This window comes from Pristis pectinata, chromosome 13 (genome assembly GCF_009764475.1).
Source record: "Pristis pectinata isolate sPriPec2 chromosome 13, sPriPec2.1.pri, whole genome shotgun sequence".
Lineage (NCBI taxonomy): Eukaryota > Metazoa > Chordata > Chondrichthyes > Rhinopristiformes > Pristidae > Pristis > Pristis pectinata.
In genome coordinates this window covers 30019299-30041916 of record NC_067417.1, presented here as the reverse complement: position 1 = coordinate 30041916, position 22618 = coordinate 30019299, and the positions used below count along the sequence as shown (strand labels likewise).

The 22618-nt window shown below is 39.9% G+C and overlaps 1 protein-coding gene across 4 annotated transcripts in view; it reads left to right on the top strand.

Moving 5' to 3' along the window:
• The first annotated feature begins 480 nt into the window (after positions 1 to 480).
• The window catches only part of n4bp1 (nedd4 binding protein 1), a 77644-nt gene continuing 55506 nt past the window's right edge, over positions 481 to 22618 (top strand). For all 4 annotated transcript variants that reach the window (XR_007957367.1, XR_007957366.1, XR_007957368.1 and 1 more), the window contains exons 1-5: positions 481 to 1338; positions 5322 to 6898; positions 19346 to 19476; positions 19824 to 19920; positions 21007 to 21114. Coding sequence is in view for 1 of the 4 variants with exons in the window: in XM_052028569.1 (XP_051884529.1) it covers positions 973 to 1338; positions 5322 to 6898; positions 19346 to 19476; positions 19824 to 19920; positions 21007 to 21114 (2279 nt within the window). In the remaining 3 variants the exon portion in view is untranslated. The remainder of the gene's footprint in view (positions 1339 to 5321; positions 6899 to 19345; positions 19477 to 19823; positions 19921 to 21006; positions 21115 to 22618) is intronic.

Genomic DNA, 22618 nt, shown 5'->3' with positions numbered 1-22618 from the left:
ACTACAACATTTAAAAAGACATTTAGATAGGTATATGGATGAGGGTAGATGCAGGGAGGCTGAAGAGTCTGGAACCAGTAGTCACAATCTCAGAATAAGGGGTAGACAATTTAAGTTTAAGGAGAAATTTCTTCAATCAGAAGATGGTAAATCTTTGGAATTTTCAATCCAGGAGGCCGTGGAGGCTTAGTCGATAGTTCATTCAAATCAACAGACTTTTGAGGGAATGACGAGACATGAAAGTGGTGCAGAAAATAAAACAAAGATAAATCATCCATGGCGAATGGTGGAGTAGACTTAATGGGGCAGATGGCTGACTCCTGATCCTAATTCTCATATTCTTATGTACAAAGGGAAAGATCCTCTCAGCCTCTTACCTTCCAGACCTGTTCAGAAACTTATAATGTATCTTCCTGATAGCATTCCAGGAGTTAAAAAAGACCCCACATGAACTGGCAAGATTCAAGTTCGACCAGCAGCGTGAACTCTTGTTTCCATCTCCATTGATGGTGCCTGACCTGCTGAGCGTGTTCAGCACTTTCTGCTGTTACTTCAGATTTCCAGCATCTGCAATTTTATTTTTTTTATTTTCAAAATTCAATCGGCATGTTTCTGAAGCCAGTGTGAAGGTGCCTCATTAATAATAATTCCACCCTTTCTCATTGTCGTGAATGCACTGTGTCATTTGCAGCTACATTCCTGTTTACATGTATAACACGGAAGTCCCCGACATGTCATCGCCGGGCGTGCGTTGAGTCAGAGGAAAGTCCCCGTCCCCTGTTCGTGCCCGCGGGCGGGTGACGTCATCGCGGGCACGGGCACGACCGCGGGCGAGCGGCTGCGCCGTCTGTTCTCCACGCAGACGTTCGCTGCGTGGTGACGTCAGAGGCAGGGCAGTCTGGTTTCCCCCCGCCTCAGGTGGATCCGTGATGCGGGAGAGCGGAGTCGGAGCGCCGGTCATCGGAGTGCTTCATGGCTACCAGTAGTCACACCGAGCGACCCGTCGTGGCCGGAGGGGCGGCTTCAAGCGGCCGCAGGCCCCAGACGCGGCCTTGTAGGCCCGGTCCTTCCGGGGCGGTGAGCGTCGCTCCCGCTGGGTGCCAGGCGCAGGACATCGGCCAGGTCTGGGCCCAGGCCCAGGTTAGAGACGAGTTCGCCGTTTCCAGAGGCAGGCAGTTTTACCTGGAGAGCCACAAGGACGCGATTCAGGAGCTCTTCCAGGTGGCCCTGACCATCTTGGCGCCGCTGCCCATGGCGCATTACCTGCCGGAGTCGGCCGACTCCCCACAGATCTGGGCCCAGCTGGAGGGGAGTCAGGAGCATGTGAGGAAAGCGAAGGTAGGAGGCTGTGGGACTGTGCGAGGTCGAGTTCGCACTCGGCCTGACCGCCTAACGCCTGATGTTTCTGTTTGTTCTCGATCTTCCCCCTCTGGGAGGAGTAAAGCCGGAAATAGGCTAATAAAAATAGTTCCAATCGGTCGTGTTACGCCAGCAACGATAGACAGCTTTAACAGTAAACATCGTGGATGATAAACTTCTTCCAAAAATGTTCCTTTGTTCTAGTGTTGGAATTGTCGCTTTGGCCGGGAAACTAAGTTTGGTATTTCCCAAGTGTTTGGGCTAAACTGCGGGGCTTTTTTATGGCCGAGACTTCATTTTTAGAATATATAATGAGAATGATTGCGTGCTAAATCCATGGTATCTTCAGTTATGGTACAAAAATCCTGTTCTGAAGGGGGAAGTTATGTTATGTTATGGATTTGCTGCAAACTTGAACGCAGAACGACAACTGAACTTGTATTTAAGCAACAGGGTTGGTGTGAGTTTTGGTGTAACATAATTATAGATTACTGTTGACTTCTGCGAGAAAAGTGAAATGTTTAGATTATTTGACTTAACTTTTCAGTCTTATGCACTGTGGAATTTTCAGATGGTATGATTACAGAAAATTCCATGGTTGCAACATTTTAAAAACCGGAACTGTACATCCTCATTAGATTGTGAAGCAATCCTTTATAAAAATAGGTAGAAGGAAGCTAAATATGATCTTGCTATTTGTTTTAGTCAACCAATTGAAGGAAAAATTGTGCAGGTTGAAATCTAAAACAACTGAGAAGATCAAGCAATATCAGTGTGGAGAGAAACAGCTCACAAGGATAAAATTTTGGGTCTCGGGGACACATGTTTGATCCTAATATTGTGGGCTGTCTGTCTGCAATTTGCCATCTGTCTTTGGCCTACTATGATGCCCTGTGTAAGTGTGGGTTTCTGCCAGGTGTTGTGGTTCCCCCTGTCCCCCACTTCCTAAAGACATGCCTGTAAGTTAATTAGCTGCTGTAAATTACCTCTTGTTTTAGTCAAATGGCAAAAGAATCAAAAAAAGGAGTTGGGAGGGAGAATAAGTTGCAGGACTACGGGGAAATAAGGAGAGACAGAATAAAATTGATTGGATTGTTCTGCTGAGGATGGGCATGAATCTGATGGGCAGTGGCCACCTGCAGATGTCATAAGTATTTTAAGTACACAAAGTGAGAAAACAAGCATGTTGCAGAGAAGGAAAGATGTGAAATGTCTGTGATAGGTTGTTGATCAAACTTGTCAATTGGCGCACAAACTTGGGGTAAAAAAGAAACATTGGAAGTGAAATTGTTAAATGCAATATTAATTCTTGAAACCTGCAACACACACCCAGATGGAAGATTAGGTGATGCTCTTTAAGCTAATTTTGGGCATTGTTGAAGCAATGTAGGAGGAAGAGAGAAGTCTGAGTGGGGTGGAGGATTAAAAGGACAAGTAACTGGAAGCTTGAACTCTTCCTCGTGGACTGAACAGTGTTTTCTACATAGTGGGTACCCAACCTGGATATAGTTTCACCAATGTTTCTCCAATGATTGCTGCTTCACCTGGAAAGGCTAGGTCCTTGGATGGTGGAAAGTGAAGAAATAAAAGAACAGGTGTTGCCTCTCCCATGGTTGCATGGGAAGTGTTGTAAAGAGAAGGATTAGTCTAGATGAAAGAGGATACTGGGGAGTCGTGGAGGCAACTGCCTCTTCTGAATGCTGAAAGGGGAGGGAAAGATATCTGGTGGTGAAATTATGCTAGAGCTGGCAGAAATTGTGGAGGATCATCTGCTGAAAATGGAGGTGAAGCCGAGAGGAACCATATCTGTGTTTGTTGGGAGGGGAGGTTGGTGAGATCCAAGTGCAGGAAGTGTATCCTATCAACTGTGGTCAAAGGAAACCCATGGTTAAGGAAAAAGGCAGAAATATTAAAGGCACTGATGTGGAAAGTCTTGCGATCAGAACAAGTACAATGGAGAAAATGGAATAGAGTCCTTGCAGGAAGTAGGGTAGGAGAAGATGCAGTTCAGAAAGCTGTGAAGGTTGTTGGGCCCATTATAATGGATACTGGTCACTAACCTATCCCCGAGATAAGAGAGAGATGATGGGAAGAGTCATATATAGAACAAAGAACACTACAGCACAGTACAGGCCCTTTAGCCCACAATGTTGTGCTGACATTTTATCCTGCTCTAAGATCTATCTAACCCTTCCCTCCCACATAGACCCCTACTTTTCTATCATTCAAGAGTCTGTTAGATGGGCACATGAATGTCCCTATATATGGACCATATGAAAGTGAGAGCAGGGTGGAAATTGGCAGTGAAGCTCCCAGAGCTACACTTTTGACTTGCAGAAAGTGAGCAGAGGTGAAGGAGAAGTTTTTCAGTGTAAGGACGAGTTTAGCCAGGTGAAGGGGAGTGATGGTGGAAGGTGATTGACTAGCCCTCTGTTCAGGGAAGCAGTGAAAGGCGCTCAGTTCATCATCTTCACCATGGATTGAAAACTGTCACAGTTGGGACAGCACTGGATTTGTTACTACTATAAGTGGGAAGGGGCTGGACAAGTGGGAAAAAGAGTAGAGTTGAGGGAGGAAGAAATAAATCTGTGGGGCAAGAACAGGCTGAAATAATGGGTTCACTGGGGCGAATAATTCCTCCCCAGAGATGCTTGTGCATCTTTGGGGAGGAATTAAGAAGTTGATGGAGAGGGATCTGAGACCTGTGGGGCTGGTGACTGGAGGAAGAATCTTCTGAGCAAATGAGGCCTGTAACTGGAAGTCAAAGGTCTGATGTTTAGTGTTGGGGTCATGAGATAAAAGGATGTGTTTTAGAGTTGATGTTCAGATTCTTTGGTCGAGGTCAGTTTGCTAAATCACTGGCATCTCGGTTTGTTTGACTGTTGGAATTGGTCCCTGGTGAGTGGTGTGCTACAAGTTCAGAGGAGGTCAGATTAGAATAAGTAAGGGCTATTGAAAAATTGAAGTAGTCAATGTTGTGTAATCAGTTACCACAAAATAAGTTTAGACAGGGTAAAAAACTGAGAGTCCAGTTGATTTGAGAATTCAGGAGACAAGAAAGCATCCACAGTCTGGGGTGAAGAATCCTGGCTGAAGAAATGGATGCAGAGATAAAGGCAGCAGCTGAAGAGTTCAACTTCACGTCAGGCTCAGAATCCATTAAGATGGGAACAAAGGGAATTGAAGCTGAGGACTGATTATTTGGAATTGGATAGAAGATCAGAGTGGATATCGTGAAAACAAGGCAAGTGTTGAGGCTGGAGGGAGAGATGGGGTTTGGAGGAAAGTAAAGAGGAATCTTACCCTCTCTGTAACTTAACACACTTCTTTATTCACTTTTCCAATTCTGCCTGACCTACTGAATTCCTCCAGCATTTTATTTGTTCCTCCAGATTCCAGCATCTACAGTCTTCTGTCTCCATTTTCCAGTTCTGATGAAGGGTTCTTGACCCAAAACGTGACTCAGTTTCTCTCCCACTAACCCTGCTTGATCTGCTGAGTTTTTCCAGCATTCTCTGATTTGGTTATAAATGTATTTGTTTGGGCTAGGCATGATAAGTTTCGAAGTAAGTAATTTCAGTAATTTCGTCCAAGGCCAAATATCATTTTGTATAATTCTCCATTTTGATGTGCTAAGGGTACTCTGAACATTGTTCATTATAAATGTTTAGCATTTTACTGCATCATTTTTATAGCTATCAGCGAGTTGTTAAATTCTTGTGCTGTAGGAAGAATATTCTGTCCAATGCATTGTCCTTGTATCTTGTTTCAAGATGTCAAGTAGTATTTGGAGTTGTCACTTGGATCAATGATAATCCCATCTTTCCTTGGTTATCTTGCAAAAAATTCCACCCCCCCCCCCCCCCCCCCCCCCGCACACACAAAGACTGAGAATAGAAGATTTGAAAAAGTAGGTGGTCATGCAATCAAAACAACTAATTATCCTTTTTTGCTTTTATTAGGAATATATCAAGGGTGTTTGTAATCCAGAGCTTCATCAAATTGAGTGTTATCCAAAGGATATGCATTGCGTTTTTGTGGGAGCCAGGGGCTTGTTTCTCAAGAGTCTTATACAGGACACTTGCGCTGACATCTCTGTGGAAAGTGCTGGAGTGATTTCTATTAATGGATGTACAGAGGCAGTGATAATGGCAAAAACCCGAATACAGCAGTTTGTGCAGCTCTTCAGAGATAATCAATGCTTAGCACCCAGAAAGGAATCTTACATTAAAAGGAAATTCAAACAATTTATAGAATCACATACTGATAAATATACAATGGATTTGCTGCTTTTGCCAAGTTCAGTAAAAGAGGAACTAATGAATCTTACTCAAGAAGTACTTCATCTTAAAGAATGTATAGATCTTACTTTGGGACCTGATAGTGATAATTCCCAACTTGTTAACCATGGTGCAGTTAACTCTTCTCAAGAGACTCAGTGTTCTGAGGAAAAATGGAATGATCTGCCTTCCTTCGAGGAAACTAGAAAACAGGCTAGCACACCTGTATCTGAACTAGTTCAGCAAATGGACACAATGCTTAAACAAGACACTCAAAAGTCACTTGTTACAGAAACGTCTTGTGAGGAGACATCAGTGGGTAAGGAAAGACAGTCATGCAAAAGAAGATCTTCTGCTAGTGAGGACAGGCATACAAAACGACAGTTTTCTGGAGATATTGATGAGTTCACTGCAATTAATGCTACAGCAAAATCACCTTGTAATGATTTGGTTTCTGATACTGATGTATGGATTTGTCCCTTAAGTGGACAACAAGATAATCAAATTGAAGAGGACTCAACCACTGCTACTTCAGAAATGGAGTTCAAAATGCTGGTGGAATTTTTTAGGTCAATGGGTTATTCCATTAATATTGTAAAAAAAGTCATTAAGGAAATGGGAGAGACTGAGGAACCTATGGAACTGCTAAAGAAAATTGTCGAAGAAAGTAACCGTTTGGAAAAGGAGCAGGCGAGTAATACAGATCAAAAATCTGTTCCGAATAACTCTCATGAAAATCTAATGAATGAAGCAAGGAATTCACACATAGAGAAACTTGAAGCTTGTACTGTTGGACATGCTGAAGTTAAAGAGACAAAGCAAACATCTGGTTCAGTCACCAGGTCTTTTCAAAATCAACAGAAAAGTGAGTTACTTAAAGAAAATTGCCATTCTGAAGATGTAGCATTGATTGGTAATGCACAGAATAACAAAGATGAAGCCTTAAAACCACCTGCACGCAGATTAACTAAAGGCACTGAAAGCCTTCACCCAGCCAAGCCTTGGACCAATGACTTGGTTAATGAGAGATTGCTAAATGAAAATGATATTGTAGCAAGAGGCAGTTCTGAACAGACAAATTTGCCTGTTAATCATTGGCATTCCATTGTGCCTTCTAATCAACAAGCGAGAGCTTCAGTAACTGGAGTACAACGGTTCCATGATTTACTTAAAAGTCCTTACAAACTAAACCTAACAAACGATCCTGGGAAACCAAATTTAAAATATATTATAATTGACGGAAGTAACGTTGCAATGTCGTAAGTATTCTTACATTATTCTCAGGATTTATTAACCTTGTATGAAAAGCACAAAAAGTGCCAAAGCTATGTACAGCGCTTTATTTTGACACAGTTTTGGTGTTGTCCTTTGATTAATAAGTCCTACGTCAGCATTTTATCATTCTAACCTGTTAATTATAAACTTGCTCCATTACTAGAGAAGAGCATGGAATTTTTCTGGCAAACCTAGCTCTTTCAAATAAGCCATCAAAATAAGTCATTTGAACCTGTTGGTGAAATCTTGTTTGTACAGCGACTGAAATGGGGTGACTAAATGCAAATTTATCAGTTAATTTTATGTGCCTTGTTTTGTTTAATAAATAGGCTAAGTATGATATAAATGCAAATTTCTCTTAAGAAGACTCCACAAATATACTCTGTCTATTAATCTGAAATACTGAGAAAACTGAATATGTTTTCAGGCTACTAAAATTAAAATTTGTGTCAGTTTTTCCAGTGTAAAGCTAAGTTAATAGATTTGCTGGGTGATGGAATCCATCATAGACTGAGGGTGTTTGGTTTCAGATGTTTCCCCTGTTCACTAATTGCTTTAGAGGAAATAAAATAATGCAAGCTGGAGCTATGAAAAAGAAAGATGCTTTAATGGGCCACTTGGTAAATAACCAGTTATAGGGCAGAAAGCATTTGAAAACTCCAGCAGTATTTTCACACAGCAAGCCAGAAACAAAGATAAGGGCAACTGTGAGAATTGCCATTGATTCATTTTGCAGGAAGCTGCACTTTAAAGTTGTTGACCATGTATTTTGTCCAGCTGATCTGTGCAGAGATGGGGGGAGTAAAAGGTGGGTAAGAGATACCAAATAGATTAAGTTAGAAAAAGGTGAATATAGATCACCTTTAACCAGTTGCTTTCCTTTGGTCAGGTGATGAATTTTAGTTGTACCTTTTCATTTGTTTACCAGTTCTTTCTCTATTTAACAGTTTTTCAGTTTTTAAAAAAAGAATGTAGTCTTATGTTTTCAGTAAGCCATTCACAACAGTTAAAAAGTCTGCTGACCATGGAAGAAAGAATCTTTCAAAGGGAAAAAAAAGTAGAGACAGGGTGGGGGGTAGTTGTTGGGGTGTATTGTGGGAGCTGCAGATGATTTAGTTGGGAGATAGAAAGGGCCTTTTGTGAGCAGGATCAAAGAACCCATGTAGAGCAATGCATATTTGGTGCCAGTGTGACAGAAATTTCACACTTGAAGGATATTGCAGAGGGAAACGAAGGATTCAGTCATTGTGGTCCATGTTGGGACTAAGAATGGAAAAATAAAGCAAAAGGTCCTGTGTAGAGATGTCAAAAAGTGTGTGGGAGGAGGGGGTGGGAAGGACTAAAGATTATAAACTCTGGATTGCTACTTGGTGAGATTGACTAATGTATTTCTCGAAGGATCTGTGTTAGGATAATGCTGCTGTTCCATTCTTTCCAATTTTATCTAGCTTGAACATCCGGAACAAAATCAAGCTTTTTTTGGCTAAAGTTCTTGATCAGTGTGTCAAGGAACCATTTAGGGAAAGGCTATTTTTGACATAGTACCTTATAGCGAGACAGAATTAGGTCTTGTAGTTAAAGTGCATTTCAGGAATGGAGATCTTAGTGTGATAGTATTTTAAACTGGAGCATAACTTGATTTAATCCAAAATCAGTGTCTTCATTCTAAACAGAGCAAACAATTATGGTATTCAATGTAAATTGGCTATGATAGATTTGAAAACTATACTAAAAGGTATGACAGTCACCAAGCAAAGGCTAATGTTTAGAGAATTGATGCATAATCTACATCAAATATATAGTAATGCAAAAGGAAAGGTGATTCAATCGTAGCTGAAAAGAGGCATTACAGATGGTTTTTGACCAAGGGAAAAAGCTAACTCTGTCAGAAAGAGAACTTGTGTCTGAGGATTGGGAACATTTTGAAATTCAACAAGACTAAGAAACTTCTATATGGAAAGTCAAACATGAGTGATCTTGTAAGAAACGTAACAGACTATAAAAGCTTGCATAGACATATAAAAAGAAAAAGATTAGCAGTTGTGATTGTGAAGGATTAATTGGGGGAATAAGGAAATGGTAGAAATTAAATACACTCTCCTGCCTGATGCAGTTAACTTGCTTACAACATTTTTTGCTTTTGTGCAGCATAGTAATAATTGTGTAATTCCCAAACCTCATGGGCGTGGATTTTATTCTAAGCCTTTTATGGCAGCATGCGATTTGTCTACACATATAACACATTAGAAAATCAGAAATATTTTTGCTACAGTGTGTTCAAAGTACTTTGGCAGGAAATGTAAGTTTAAGTTTGGGTTACTGAGATTGGGACGTAAAAGTGCAATTTCCAACATGCATGCTAATCCTGCTTTTTCTGGAACCTCTGGGCCATTAAGTCTAGCAATGTGCCTACCTCTTCCCACTTCCTCCCTTCCTTTTGTGCTCCTTTTGTACAATCGCTCATCAGCATATCGCTGTTCAAAGTTTTTTAATAGGCAAATTTTTAACATCCCTCTAATGTTGTTACGAGAGGTTTTAGAACAAGGAGGCAAACAAATTTGGAAGAGCTGGTGTAAATTTATTTTCTGATCCTGTGTAGAATTTGGGAATAATACTGCTTAAGAAAGGTTACAAAACCTCTTCAATTCCATTCTTCCATGTCTTTCATTTCTCACGATATTCCAAATAGCAACCGAACAGATCTTCATTCATTCCATATAGACATTATTTATTCTTGTATGCTTTTGATCCAAACGTGAATATTTTTACCTGTTAAAATCTGAATTGTGTACATAATAAATTGAACATTCGGCTGAAGTACAAAATTCTCAAATGTTAGCATTTGAAAAATAAATAATTTATCATCAGATTCTCTTTTAAACGATATTAACAATTTTGGCCTTATTGTGAAGATGTTACTTGTGCCAAAATAAGAGCAAATAAAGAAATTAAACCAAACTCAGAGTACCATATTTCACAATTCTTTATGATGCAGGAGACCATTAAGGCCAACACTGGTTCACAGAGCAATCCATTTTTCCACTAATTTTCTTTCCACATTGCATTCAACTTCCCCTACCAATCACTCACCTAAACAAAAGTGCAATATACAGCAACTAATTAACCTACCAATACCCATGTCTTTGGATGTGGGAGGAAACCAAAGTGATCATAGGGAGCAATACACAAAAAGTGCTGGAGCAACTCAGCAGGTCAGGCAGCATCCATTGGAGGGAAATAAACAGTCGACATTTCGGGCCGAGACCCTTCATCAGCACTTGAAAGGAAGAGGGCAGAAGCAAGAATAAGAAGATAGGGGGAGGAGTACACGCAGGCAGTGGATAGGTGAGTTCAGGTGATAGGCAAGTTTCTGCATGTGCCCTCACCCCCCTCCCCCCACTGACATAACAGGGTTCCCCTTGTCCTCGCCAACCACCCCACGACTTTCTGTATCCAACATATCATTCAACAAGCACATTGTCTGTTGACCCCATCTCTCCACTTTCCGAAGGGGCCGCTCTCTCCATGACTCCTTTGTCCACTCATCCCTCCCCACTGATAACCCCTCCTGGCACTTATGCTTGCAGCTGCATCAAGTGCTATAAATGTCCCTACGCGTCCTCCCTCACAACCACTCAGGATCCCAAACAATCCTTCCAGGTGAGGCAGCACTTTACCTGTGAGTCGGAGCGCGTCATTTATTGTATTCAGTGCTCTCGGTGTGGCCTCCTGTACATCGGTGAGACCTGATGCAGATTGGGTGACTGCTTCGTCGAGCACCTTTGCTCCGTCCACTGCAACAGCCAGGACCTTCTGGTGGCCACCCACATCAATTCCATATCCCACTCCCATGCTGACATGTCTATCCATAGCCTGCTCTACTGCCACACTGAGGGCAGGCGCAGGTTGGAGGAACAACACCTCATATTCCGCTTTGGGAGTCTCCAACCTGATGGCCTGAACATCGACTTCCCTAACTTCTGGTAACCCTACCTCTTCCCCCCCACCCCCCCACCAATGCTTTGTCTTTCCTTATTCCTACAGCTCTCTTCCCCTGCCTTGATGACCTGCACATCTCCTCTCCTCCCCTCCCCCATCCTTTATTCCATGGTTCAGTGCCTTCTCCTACCAGATTCCTCCTCCTTCAGCTCTTGGTCTCTTCTACCTATCACCTCTCAGTTTATTGCATCCCTGCAGGAGTGAGATTGCAATTAGACTTTAAACTGATTCTACAAAATGTAATGACAGTGACTAAAATATGACTAAAATTTTCTCCCTTCCACATTCTATACTTGTGAATGCATGTGGTAGACTGTCACTGAATATGTGTACGCATTGCTATTTGCAGTAATAAGGCACGTCATGTCATTCTGAATCACAACTAAATTCCTTGCATAATTGTATAATGCAGATGCAAAGTATATTTGCTCTTGAGTGGAACAAGTTAATGAATCACCATTTGTCTTCGGATTGGGGATTCCCATACTGTCATATTACCATAAACACCACTTCTTTGCAATAACCTTCTGTACTTCTGACCTTCCTTCACATGACTATGTGAATAAAGTTTTGTTAATAGTTTGTAGTAGTTTTCCTGATACAGTAAAATTCCAATAATACTGCATTTTTCATGACTGGTGTTGGACTGGCAGATTTTCCAGGCTATTGAATGATATTTCATTCAATACCCTGGTATAGTTTTGTTTTAATTTTTAGATATTACACAGCTGAAAGTTGCAAGTTGAAAAGGAGCACAAGAATGGGAGTCCCAGTTAGTGGGAAGGGAACATGGGAATGGGGACCCAGTGAGTGGAAAAACATCACACGGTGAGCCAGATACTGAACCATCAGGATTTCCAAGTAGTTGGAGAGCAGATGATGGGAGTTTTACTGTACATGTAGAAATGTTTGGTTTATATGAGAGCATTGAACTCGGAGGATTTTTATTAGGTACAGAAAATTTTGATTGTTAATTGTAGAAATTGTGTTGGAAGTAATAATTTTGTACTTGGACATGTTTTCTCTGCTGAGTTATGTTTTTACAGCAATTGGAACAAAATAATAAATGGCAATTGATAGCTCCTTGCAGGAATTTCCACAAAAAGGGAATTATTTTAGCAATGCTCTTTTTTCTGTCTTGAAGTTGAGGATAAATCCCATAACCCAAAATTATGCAATACCTTATACATGCATGTATTTCTTGCTCATTAGTGTTACTTCCAGTAACTGGAAACAATATGCATTGTTCATTTTTTTTTCATCAGTTTGAGCAATCATTCAATCAAAAACTTTGCCTATTTTTGTAATTAAAGCTTTTAGTATCCAAGGAGTGTTTGACAGAACTAATTTACATATTCCATAAGTGTAAGATGTTACTAAATCCAGTCAGAAATTTGGATTTTTTTTTATAAATATCTAGTAAGTGATTAGAATGTGGCATTAGTAACTACAGAATATGTGAATTTAAGGAGCTAAAAAAAACTCTGGAGCAGCTGACAGCTTTAGTTTATAATTCAGATGATGCTGTCTGAGATTGTGAACCAATGAACTGAGTTAAGGTGAAGATTGTAGTAAAGGAATGGTGGGCAAGGGCAGGGATCGCATTGCTTCTTGAAGTTCTGTATTGCCAAGGTGAGGAGGTCACTGTAGAACATTGGAAAGATATTCATTGATAGGGTGGAAGAGGTGGTGGAATTGTTCATTTGTGTACACATGATCTCAATTTTATGATGTGTAAAGCATCAGTAAAATTGCTTAAATTGTCTAGTGTTCAGGGAAAGTATTTGAGAATAAATATCTATTAGGTTGAGCACCATGCCACTGGGGAGTGTCAATGGTTTTGTGAAAGGGAAATGTTTTACCAATTTATTGGATGTCTTTGAAGATGTAATGGGGGAACCAGTGCTGATACCTATGCTTAAGTTTCCAGTCAAGCATTTGATAAAGTACCACATCACATGTAATTGCCAAAAATAAAAGCTAATGGCGTAGGACATAACATGCTGGCCAGGATAGAAGACTGGCTGGCTAACAGGAAAGAGCAGACATAAATGAGCCTTTTTCTGGTTGGCAAGATATAACGAGTGGTGCGCCACAAAGATTGATGGAGCACCTTTGACAATTTAAATAAATATCTTAGATGAAGGCACTGATTCCCAAATGCACTGATGAGGAAAGTAAGTTGTGAAGAGGACATACGAAGCCAAAGGGATATAGATGGATTTAATGAATGATCAAAAGATCCAACAAATGCAGTATGTGGGGATATGTGAGGTTGTCCACTTTGGTAGGAATTTTTTAAATTATCTAAATTGTAAGAGATTGCAGGGTTCTGAGATATAAGTGGATTTGGTTCTCCTAGTGCATGATTTGCTAAAGGTTAGTATTCTGTTCCAGTTGGATGATCTTGCGTCAGCCTGTTTTGGTCCACAGAAGTTATTTTAGAATCTGGTTTATTATCACTGACATATGTCGTGAAATTTGTTGTTTTGCAGCAGCAGTACAGTGCAAGACATAAAGACAGATATTTCTTCCTAACAACTCTTGCCTCTTGTCCAGTCCCTTCCAATTTGCATCCATTTTTCTTCTTATGTCCTTTGCCACATTGACAGTTTCCAGTTTTTTGGCCCCAAACAGCTCGTCTTCACCACGAATGTACAATCCATGCCATGATAGCCTGAGGGTCCTTTGCTTCACTGAACAGGGGTCCAATTGGTCCCCCTCTTTTGCCTGATTTAATCTAATTCTTACATTGAACAACTTCTTTAATTCCATTCACATTCTCTGAATGACAGGTGCAGCTTTGGAAACTCGCTTGAGCCCAAACTATGCCTTTCTTTGTGGGATATGTAAAGCGATCTTTGTTTCCATCCTTCTTAGGCCCCATCCTTCATCTCTTTTCCAGTAGTTTGATTCTATTGGTGCAGTTTCCTGAAATGAAACAGAAAATTTGATGCCTTTGCTAATTTTTACTTCTAAGTGATCCATGCTTTTCCTTCCTTGACTTGACATCTCTATTGTCACCTTGGATAGATTAGTGACCAACATCTATTACAAGCCTACAGACTCCTACAGCTCTGCACCTCTCACCCTGCTTCCAGTAAGGAGCACTTTCAATTTTCGCTGTGTTGCATCTGTTGTACTGATGACACTTTCCACAGCAGTATTTAAGATATCTTCCTTTTCCCTCAACTGTGGTTTTCCCTAGTTGACAAGGTTTTCAGCTACATCTGCTCCATTTCCCACATTTCTTTTCTCACCCCTCCCACGGTGACCATGGGTAGGAACCACTTGTCCTTGCTTTCTACCCCACCAGCCTCCACATTTAAACAGATTGTGTTGTGTAATTTCCACCACCTTCAACAAATGACATCACTCACATTTTCCCCTCCCTTCCCCTTTCAGCTTTCTAAAGGCACTGTCCCTTCTGCTGCTCTCTGCTTTTCAATTTCCATCAACCACTCTTTCTCACGGTATGTTCCCATATAACTGCAGGAGATTCAATAGCTGATCATTTACCTTTTCCCTTCTCACCATCCAGGGACCAAACAATCTTTCCAAGTGAAGGAGTAATTCACTTCCACTTCCAATGTAGTGTACTGTATTCAATGCTTATGATGTGTTTCCCTTTACACTGGAGAAACCAAATGTAGATTGAGTGACTGCTTTGCAGAATACCTCCATCTAATCTGCAAAGGTAACCCTGACCTAATTGCCTGTCACTTGAATTCTGTTTTGCTCCTACTCTAACCTCTGCCTTTGGCCTCCTGTACTGTAACAGCCACGTTCAATGTAAGCTCAAAGAACAGCACCTCATCTTCCATCTAGACACATTGCAACCCTCAGGATTCATTATTGAATTCTATAGCTTCAAATAAGCAATCCTCTTGTATCCATCTTTGACACTTATTTATTTTCCCTTCTCTCCATGGATGTTATCTGACCTTGAGTATTTCAAGCATTCCTTTAGGCTTCCCACAACTGGCATGTCCCAGCATTCAAGCATCTATATGTTTGTTGCCCTCTTCTGTCCTCATTAATTTCCCTTTATTTGCAAATCTTTCAAATCAGCTATGCTGAACAGGCATTCACCACCCTCTTAGGTGGCACTAAAAGTATTTTTATCATCTGTATTCTCTTGGTCGCCACCCTAACCTATCCTTTTCTGCAAAATAAAACACGCTTGTTTTCACTTTTCCAGTGCCAATGGAAGGTTATTAACTCTTTTTCTCTCTCCACAGTTGCTACATGACCTATTGATTAGCCCATGTGTTTTCTTTTCTTACTTTAGGTAATTCCAGCATCCACAGTTTTGTTTTTCAGTGATAGAATTTACTTTACAGGTTCTGTTCAGGTCATGACAGGGTTCCAATCCTGAGAACTCTTCGTAACCCGAAAGCTTGTTTGTTTGTATGGACTATAAGTTGGGTGTTTGTAAGCTGGGGAGGATCTGTATTCAATTTTCTCCCAACAGCGGATTTCTCTAAATCATTTGTTTGTGCCAAGTTAAATGTAGCACGGGCTCAGCTGGGAAGCCTGTAGGAATTTGCTTTATATTGGATTCCACCAGTGTAGTGCAGAGACAGCTGGCCAGGCAATTGGCTGGCAGATTAGACACAGGATGGAATATTTGGTCCATTATAAAGCACTGTTAAACTAGTTCATTTAGTTTTGGAAGATGAAATTTGCCAAATAATAGATGCGGGTAAGGGAATAATTGGAAAACAGCAGCTGCAATGGAGTTCAAGTCCATGTAAAAATAAGAGAAAGCCACCAATGTTGAGAAAATGGTTATGGGTATCTGTTTTAGGAGTTATCTGTACAAGATGATCTGAAGGGAGTTGATGAGAATGTAGGGACCGTGGAAAAAAAATGCGATTAATGTAGGAATATGGGTGGTTGATGATCAGCACCGACACGGAAACGGGCCCTTTGGCTCACCATGCTGGACATCTCTATAACTGTCTATGACTCTAAGTGGCAAATAAGGAGAAATTATGCAGTTAGAAGGCGGAACAGTTAAGGTGAATACCATAGATACATTTTGGGGAAACATTTTTTAAAAAAAATGAGGGAGAACCCAGTCGGAAGCCATGAAGATCAAAACAACTGTAGAAGCAAGAAATCTGGAAAACAAACAGAAATTGTTGTAAACACTTAGCAGGTCAGCAAAACTAATGAAGTGTCCTGGACCTGAAATACTAACTTTTTCTCTTTCTGCATGTTGCCTGACCTGCTGAGTGTTTCCAGTATTTTCTGTTTTTTTTTATTTCAAATGGATATCAGGGTTGTGTTGATCAAATAGAATGGAAGAAAACCGTTTTGAATATATTTACTTTTTACGTAATTCAGTTGTATTTGCAAATTAGCACTTTTATGAAGTGGATTTCAAATGACTTTTTTAACAAATGATAATCTAATTTTGGTTTGTAATCCATTTCTTAATTTTTATCTACATTATTGTATATGAGCAGTTTTGCTTTTTCCTCTCTATTGTGTATCTTGTTCTGTACAACATGGAAGATGGTTCCTCTGAAAAGTATAGCTGAAGTTAACTCTGGATGGTTCAGCCATCCAGGGAAGGAGAAGGAAGGTCAGGAATTCAAGAGTAGTGGTGGGGCATTTGGTGATTCTGCAGCTGCAAAGGTGATTCATACAAGCTATACTGCCCCCCTGCTGCTGGCATCAGAAATGTCACAGAAACCTGTTGAAAATTCTAAAGAGATAATAAGCCTGTGACTGTAATCTACCAATGCCAGAGACCTTAAAAATACATCATAGGATGCCATGTCATGGAGAGTGGTGAAATTTAAAATGCAGATGCGTGTGTAGTTAAAAAGATGGTGTAGAAGAGAGGATTTAAAATTCCTGGGGCTTTGCTAAATTGTCATTAGCTGTGCCACCTTTTCAAAACCAGAGGATTTACACCTCACTGGGGTTTGGTACAGTATTGCTGTAATTACCACCACCTTCAACAAGATGTCACCATTTTTCACATTTTCCCCTTTGCTGCGGGGAGGTTGCTGGTGTCATCAGGGAGTGTTTATCTAGGCAGAGGATGTGAGCTGAGCGTAGGTTTGAAGGAGTGAGAAAGCTGGAAATGTGAAGCAAAGAATAAGCAGTAGAAACAATGGCAAAAAAATAGCCAACAGAATTTTGGAAATAAGGAAATGAAGATGACAGTAAAGGAGACTGATATAATTTTAAAGGGGTTTTAGAAGCAGAGAGATGTGGATCTGTGTGTGTGTAAATCTGAAAGAAGCAGTAGGTACAACATATACAGTGGCATGCAAAAGTTTGGGCACCCCTGGTCAAAATTTCTGTTACTGTGAATAGCTAAGTGAGTAAAAGGTGACCTGATTTCCAAAAGGCAGAAAGTTAAAGATGACACATTTCTTTAATAGTGTAGGCAAGACTACTTTTTTATTTCCATCTATTTTTATTTCAAAGTAACAAAAAAGGAAGAGGGCCCGAAGCAAAAGTTTAGGCACCCTGCATGGTCAGTACTTAGTAACACCCCCTTTGGCAAGTATCACAGCTTATAAACGCTTTCTGTAGCCAGCTAAGAGTCTTTCAATTCTTGTTTGGGGGAATTTCACCCATACTTCCTTGCAAAAGGCTTCTAGTTCTGTGAGATTCTTGGGCCCTATTTGCATGCACTGTTCTTGAGGTCTATCCACAGATTTTCGATGACTAGGTCGGGGGACTGTGAGGGCATGGCAAAACCTTCAGCTTGTGCCTCTTGAGGTAGTCCATGGTGGATTTTGAGGTGTGTTTAGGATCGTTACCCTGTTGTAGAAGCCGTGCTCTTTTCATCTTCGGCTTTTTTTTTACAGACGGTGTGATGTTCACTTCCAGAATTTGCTGGTATTTAATTGAATTCATTCTTCCCTCTACCAGTGAAATGTTCCCCATGCCACTGGCTGCAACACAAGCCCAAAGCATGATCAATCCACCCCCTTGCTTAACAGTTGGAGAGAGGTTCTTTTCATGAAATGCTGCACCCTTTTATCTCCAAACATACTTCTGCTCATTGCAGCCAAAAAGTTCTATTTTAACTTCATCAGTCCACAGGACTTGTTTCCAAAATGCATCAGCCTTGTTTAGATGTTGCAGGAAAGGTTTTCTTCTGATGACTCTTCCAGGAAGGTCATATTTGTGCAGGTGTCGCTGCACAGCAGAACAGTGCACCACCACTCCAGAGTCTGCTAAATCTTCCTGAAGGTCTTTTGCAGTCAAACGGTGGTTTTGATTTGCCTTTCTAGCAATCCTACGAGCAGTTCTCTCGGAAAGTTTTCTTGGTCTTCCAGACCTCAACTTGACCTCCACCGTTCCTGTTAACTGCCATTTCTTAATTACATTATGAACTGAGGAAACGGCGACCTGAAAATGCTTTGCTATCTTCTTATAGCCTTCTCCTGCTTTGTGGGCATCATTTATTTTAATTTTCAGAGTGCTAGACAGCTGCCTAGAGGAGCCCATGGCTGCTGATTGTTGGGACAAGGTTTGAGGAGTCAGGGTATTTATAAAACTTTGAAATTTGCATCACCTGGCCTTTCCTAACGATGACTGTGAACAAGCCATAGCCCTAACAAGCTAATGAAGGTCTGAGACCTTGGTAAAAGTTATCTGAGAACTCAAATCTCTTGGTGCCCAAACTTTTGCATGATGCTCCTTTCCTTTTTTAACTCTAAACTTGTACAAAACAAAAATAATACACTAATCGTGCTTAAAATGTTGAAAAGAATGTTTCATCTTTAACTTTGACTTTTGGAGATCAGTTCATCTTCTACTCACTTAACTATTCACAGTAACAGAAATTTTGATCAGGGGTGCCCAAACTTTTGCATGCCACTGTAGGTTCCTGGGCAAAGAGGTTATTTTGAACGTGAATACATAGTGGTTGTCATCTGGAATGCACTGCCTGATGGAGTGGAAGATGCAGATTCAGTTGTGGCTTTCCTATTAGATAAATATTGAAAAGTAATATTTTCAAGAATGGGGGAATGAGTTGCAGAATCGAGCTGAGAAGATTACTCTTGAAGCCTGCTACAGACTTGATGACTGAGTGGCTTGCTATGCGGTAACAATTAAGTATTTTCTTTATTATTATGTATTAGGATTTTAAACACACCAACTTTTAAGCAGGGAAAAAAACCTTAAGTATTAGAAAAATCTAATACCAGAAACCTTCACATATGTTGTTTGTCTGTCTGCATACAATTTTGTCTTGTTTTGTAAATTGTTTAATTACACTTCTACTATTCAAAAGATGGGTAATTCAAATATTGATGACAAAATGTCTTTGATAGCTTTACTGACTAAAACCTCCAGGACCATGGCCTGGGCAGCATTAGAGGTTGATTTGAAGATATATTGCAAGAATTTGTGATGCTCAATAGTTTTATCATGCTACATTTTTATTTTCATAGCCATGGAATGAAAAAAATATTTTCCTGTCGTGGTATTGCTATTGCAGTGGAATATTTTTGGAATTGTGGTCACCGAAAAATAACTGTGTTTGTTCCTCAGTGGAGAACGAAACGTGATGCCAAAATCACAGGTATTCCCCATAAATAAAATCTGTATTAACTAATTTTAACTACAATTTCTATGCTAATAAATCTATGTTTATTTGAATGATAACTTCTTGAAATGATTTTCTTTGGCTTTGATATGTGGTCATTTTAAGTACCTCATGACATTTGCATTTTACCTATGGTATGTACATTGTTACACAACTTTCTTTGGCTGTCAAGAAATGTATTTTTAATTAAGAGTGCAACTTTAGAGAAATTCAGACTGAAAGCGTTAGATTGATACTTTCAATATAAACAATTTTTTTTCCTGGACTGTTAGTGCTCATCTGTCAATTACAGTGCAAATGTGATAAATTTTGTCTATAAACAGAGCAGCATTTTTTAAATGAACTTGAAGAACTGGGTGTACTTTCCTTCACGCCAGCTCGAACTGTGTGTGGAACAAGAATTGCATCTCATGATGACAGGTAAGATGACAGATTGGCAGGCCTTGTGTTAATTTCTCCAAACTTGTGATTGGTAATGACTTGGTTATTTTCTGGTGTGGCTTTTCTTCAGATTTTTAGTTCTATAAATGTGGAATAGAGCTTAAATCAGTAGAAGTATAGTGAACACTTATCTCTAAGATTCATTTATTATAAGATTTTGTTAAAAAGCTGTTTCATTCAGAGCTCTGATTGTGATAGCAGGTCAAATAGAATACATATTTTTGAAAATTACTTCTGTATTCAACTTTCCACTCAAGAAAAAGTTGTTTCTCTTCCCCCAGCCCTCTCTATCCCCACTTGAGTAAATTGTTGGCTAGAATCTTACGCATTTAACATGAGCATGGACTAGATGTATCTGCGTATCTGTAGTTCTACGTTGACACTGCTGTCCTGAAGTATTAAATAATATATACTGTAAGCAATTCACTTGAGGCAGAGTGAGAAATTTAAAATTAAAATACTGTTTGGGGGGGGGGGGGGGCGCGGGGAACTCTGCAGCAAAGCAAGAAAGAAATATTAATGAAGGAATTGCTCCCCGGACAATGAATTGCCCCATGGCTTGATGTGGAGAAGGTCCCTGTGAGGGCTGGTATTGGGTGTGCATCAACTCTGTTCTGAGATATGCTGTTCAGGGCTGCATTCTGGCTAGCTCAATGCTTGCAGGCCATTGACAGGGACAGGCAGCACCTACTTCATGTGTTGACAGAGTGCCCAGATCCTACAGTTTCTATCATCACCTTCTTTTGGATATGATGGATGCTGTTATTTCACCCACTCTCCTCTAACTATAATGCCTTTGTATTTCTTGAGCTAATCTGTTAAGAGCAAGTGACTAAAATCCTATAATTAGAGAAAGTTTTGAATGTGGGCAGGGTAGAATGTCAGTAGAATAGCCTTGGATGAGCTCGTTGGTTGGGCATTCAGACCTGAAATGCTAAAGAAAGTAAAGGAATATTGATGAGTTGAGACATTAATCAAGGGAGTGAAAAATCTGAAAAATTAATACAATGCATTCCACCCTCAATAATTGACAAACATTTTTGGCATTCTGTTGTTCCTCTGCAGGTTTTTATTGCACCTTGCTGAGAAAACAGGAGGTATTATTGTCACTAATGACAACCTGAGAGAATTTGTGTATGAATCTGCAACCTGGAAATCAATAATTCAGGAAAGGTAATCGTATGTTTACAATAGTATGCATTGAGCACTCTAACACTGGTGTGAAAGCTGTTTGTTTGGCTTGGGTCAAAGTGGATCCTAAAATCTGCAATCATGAAACTGGAGTTGGGAAGCAATCTAAGATCTAGCAACTCTGGGTGACGCCTGAGCTCAGCTTGTGCCTGAAATATAAAAACAAGATGGCAAATATCGGAATGGGAATATCTGCACATCTGATTTGTAACTTTGAAACATTGAGAAGAGCTAGTGTCTGGTGAGCTTTCTGAAGTGTGGCGGTGCTGAGTGGAACAAGCTTTCACAGCATTGTAGATAGCATCTGTGAGAAAATAGATCTCATGTTGCTGTAAGATACTTTTCAACTATTGGACTTCAACATCCTTTCCCTTTATAAACCTACATATTCTCCTTATTCCAACTTGTACATTGTTCATATTAGACCCAGTCTTTATGATCTTTGCAACACTTAAGCATCTTCCACATAAAATGAGGAAGAAAAATCATAGGCTGGGTTGTTTATTCCTGGTGCACACTCTGAATTTGTGCCAGAAATACAGAAGTAGACAAGTTTAGTCTACTGTTCGTGGAGTCCTTGATTTTGCAGTCATTAATAGACAGAGTTCTATTGAGAAAAATTGTCAGACTGCCCAAATTCATTTACTTTTTCTCTGTATTTTTATATGGAAAATAGCAGCATGTCTGAACAGTGATTTGGAAGAGGTTTTAGCAGATGAATATAAAATGTACATTATAAATCCTATTTACAGTTGTCTCTGACCATTTCATAAAATTTTCAAACAAATTTCATTAAGTGAAAACTTCATTGAAATAAAGCAATGAGAATTTAATCTGTTTTCAAAACCTTAAAGATATATGCTTTTAAATCCTCACTCAATGAAAGAAATGCCTTTCTACCTGTTCACATCAATGGGGAAATTCTGCAAGCTAGTATGTGGATATAACAGGATTTTTCAAAAAGCATTTTGACTCATCAACAAAACCAAGCAGTGAATGAAATCTTTTTTAGGTAGGGTATTTCCAAGATATTATTGATTTCCAGTATTAAACATCAACACAATGCATGGTTCAGAATTGACTCATATGCTTTGTGGCAGGTAATCTTTGGAAGATTGAAAGATTTTTAATAATTTTTTCCCCATTTTATCCCTCAAGTGAAGTATGATATGACAGTAGCTAGCTTAATTCTGGGACTTTGCTGAATGGCTAATCTTCATGCTTAAACTGCTGATATTAGTTGATTATCTGTGGATGGCAGCACTTAGTGTGCATCTTCCAGTGGGAGTAACTAAATTGTGAACAAAAGCATTGACTGTGATTTAATTTTTTTCCCAGGGTCAGTGATTTTAACTGCAGTACACCAACCATTGCTTTATGCAAGTTGAGCAAATTTTCATAATTTGCATAGTTGATTACAATCAGCAAAAGTTGTTTTAATATAGTGTCGCACGAAGTTAAACATTTACCTATTTATCTCTATTGC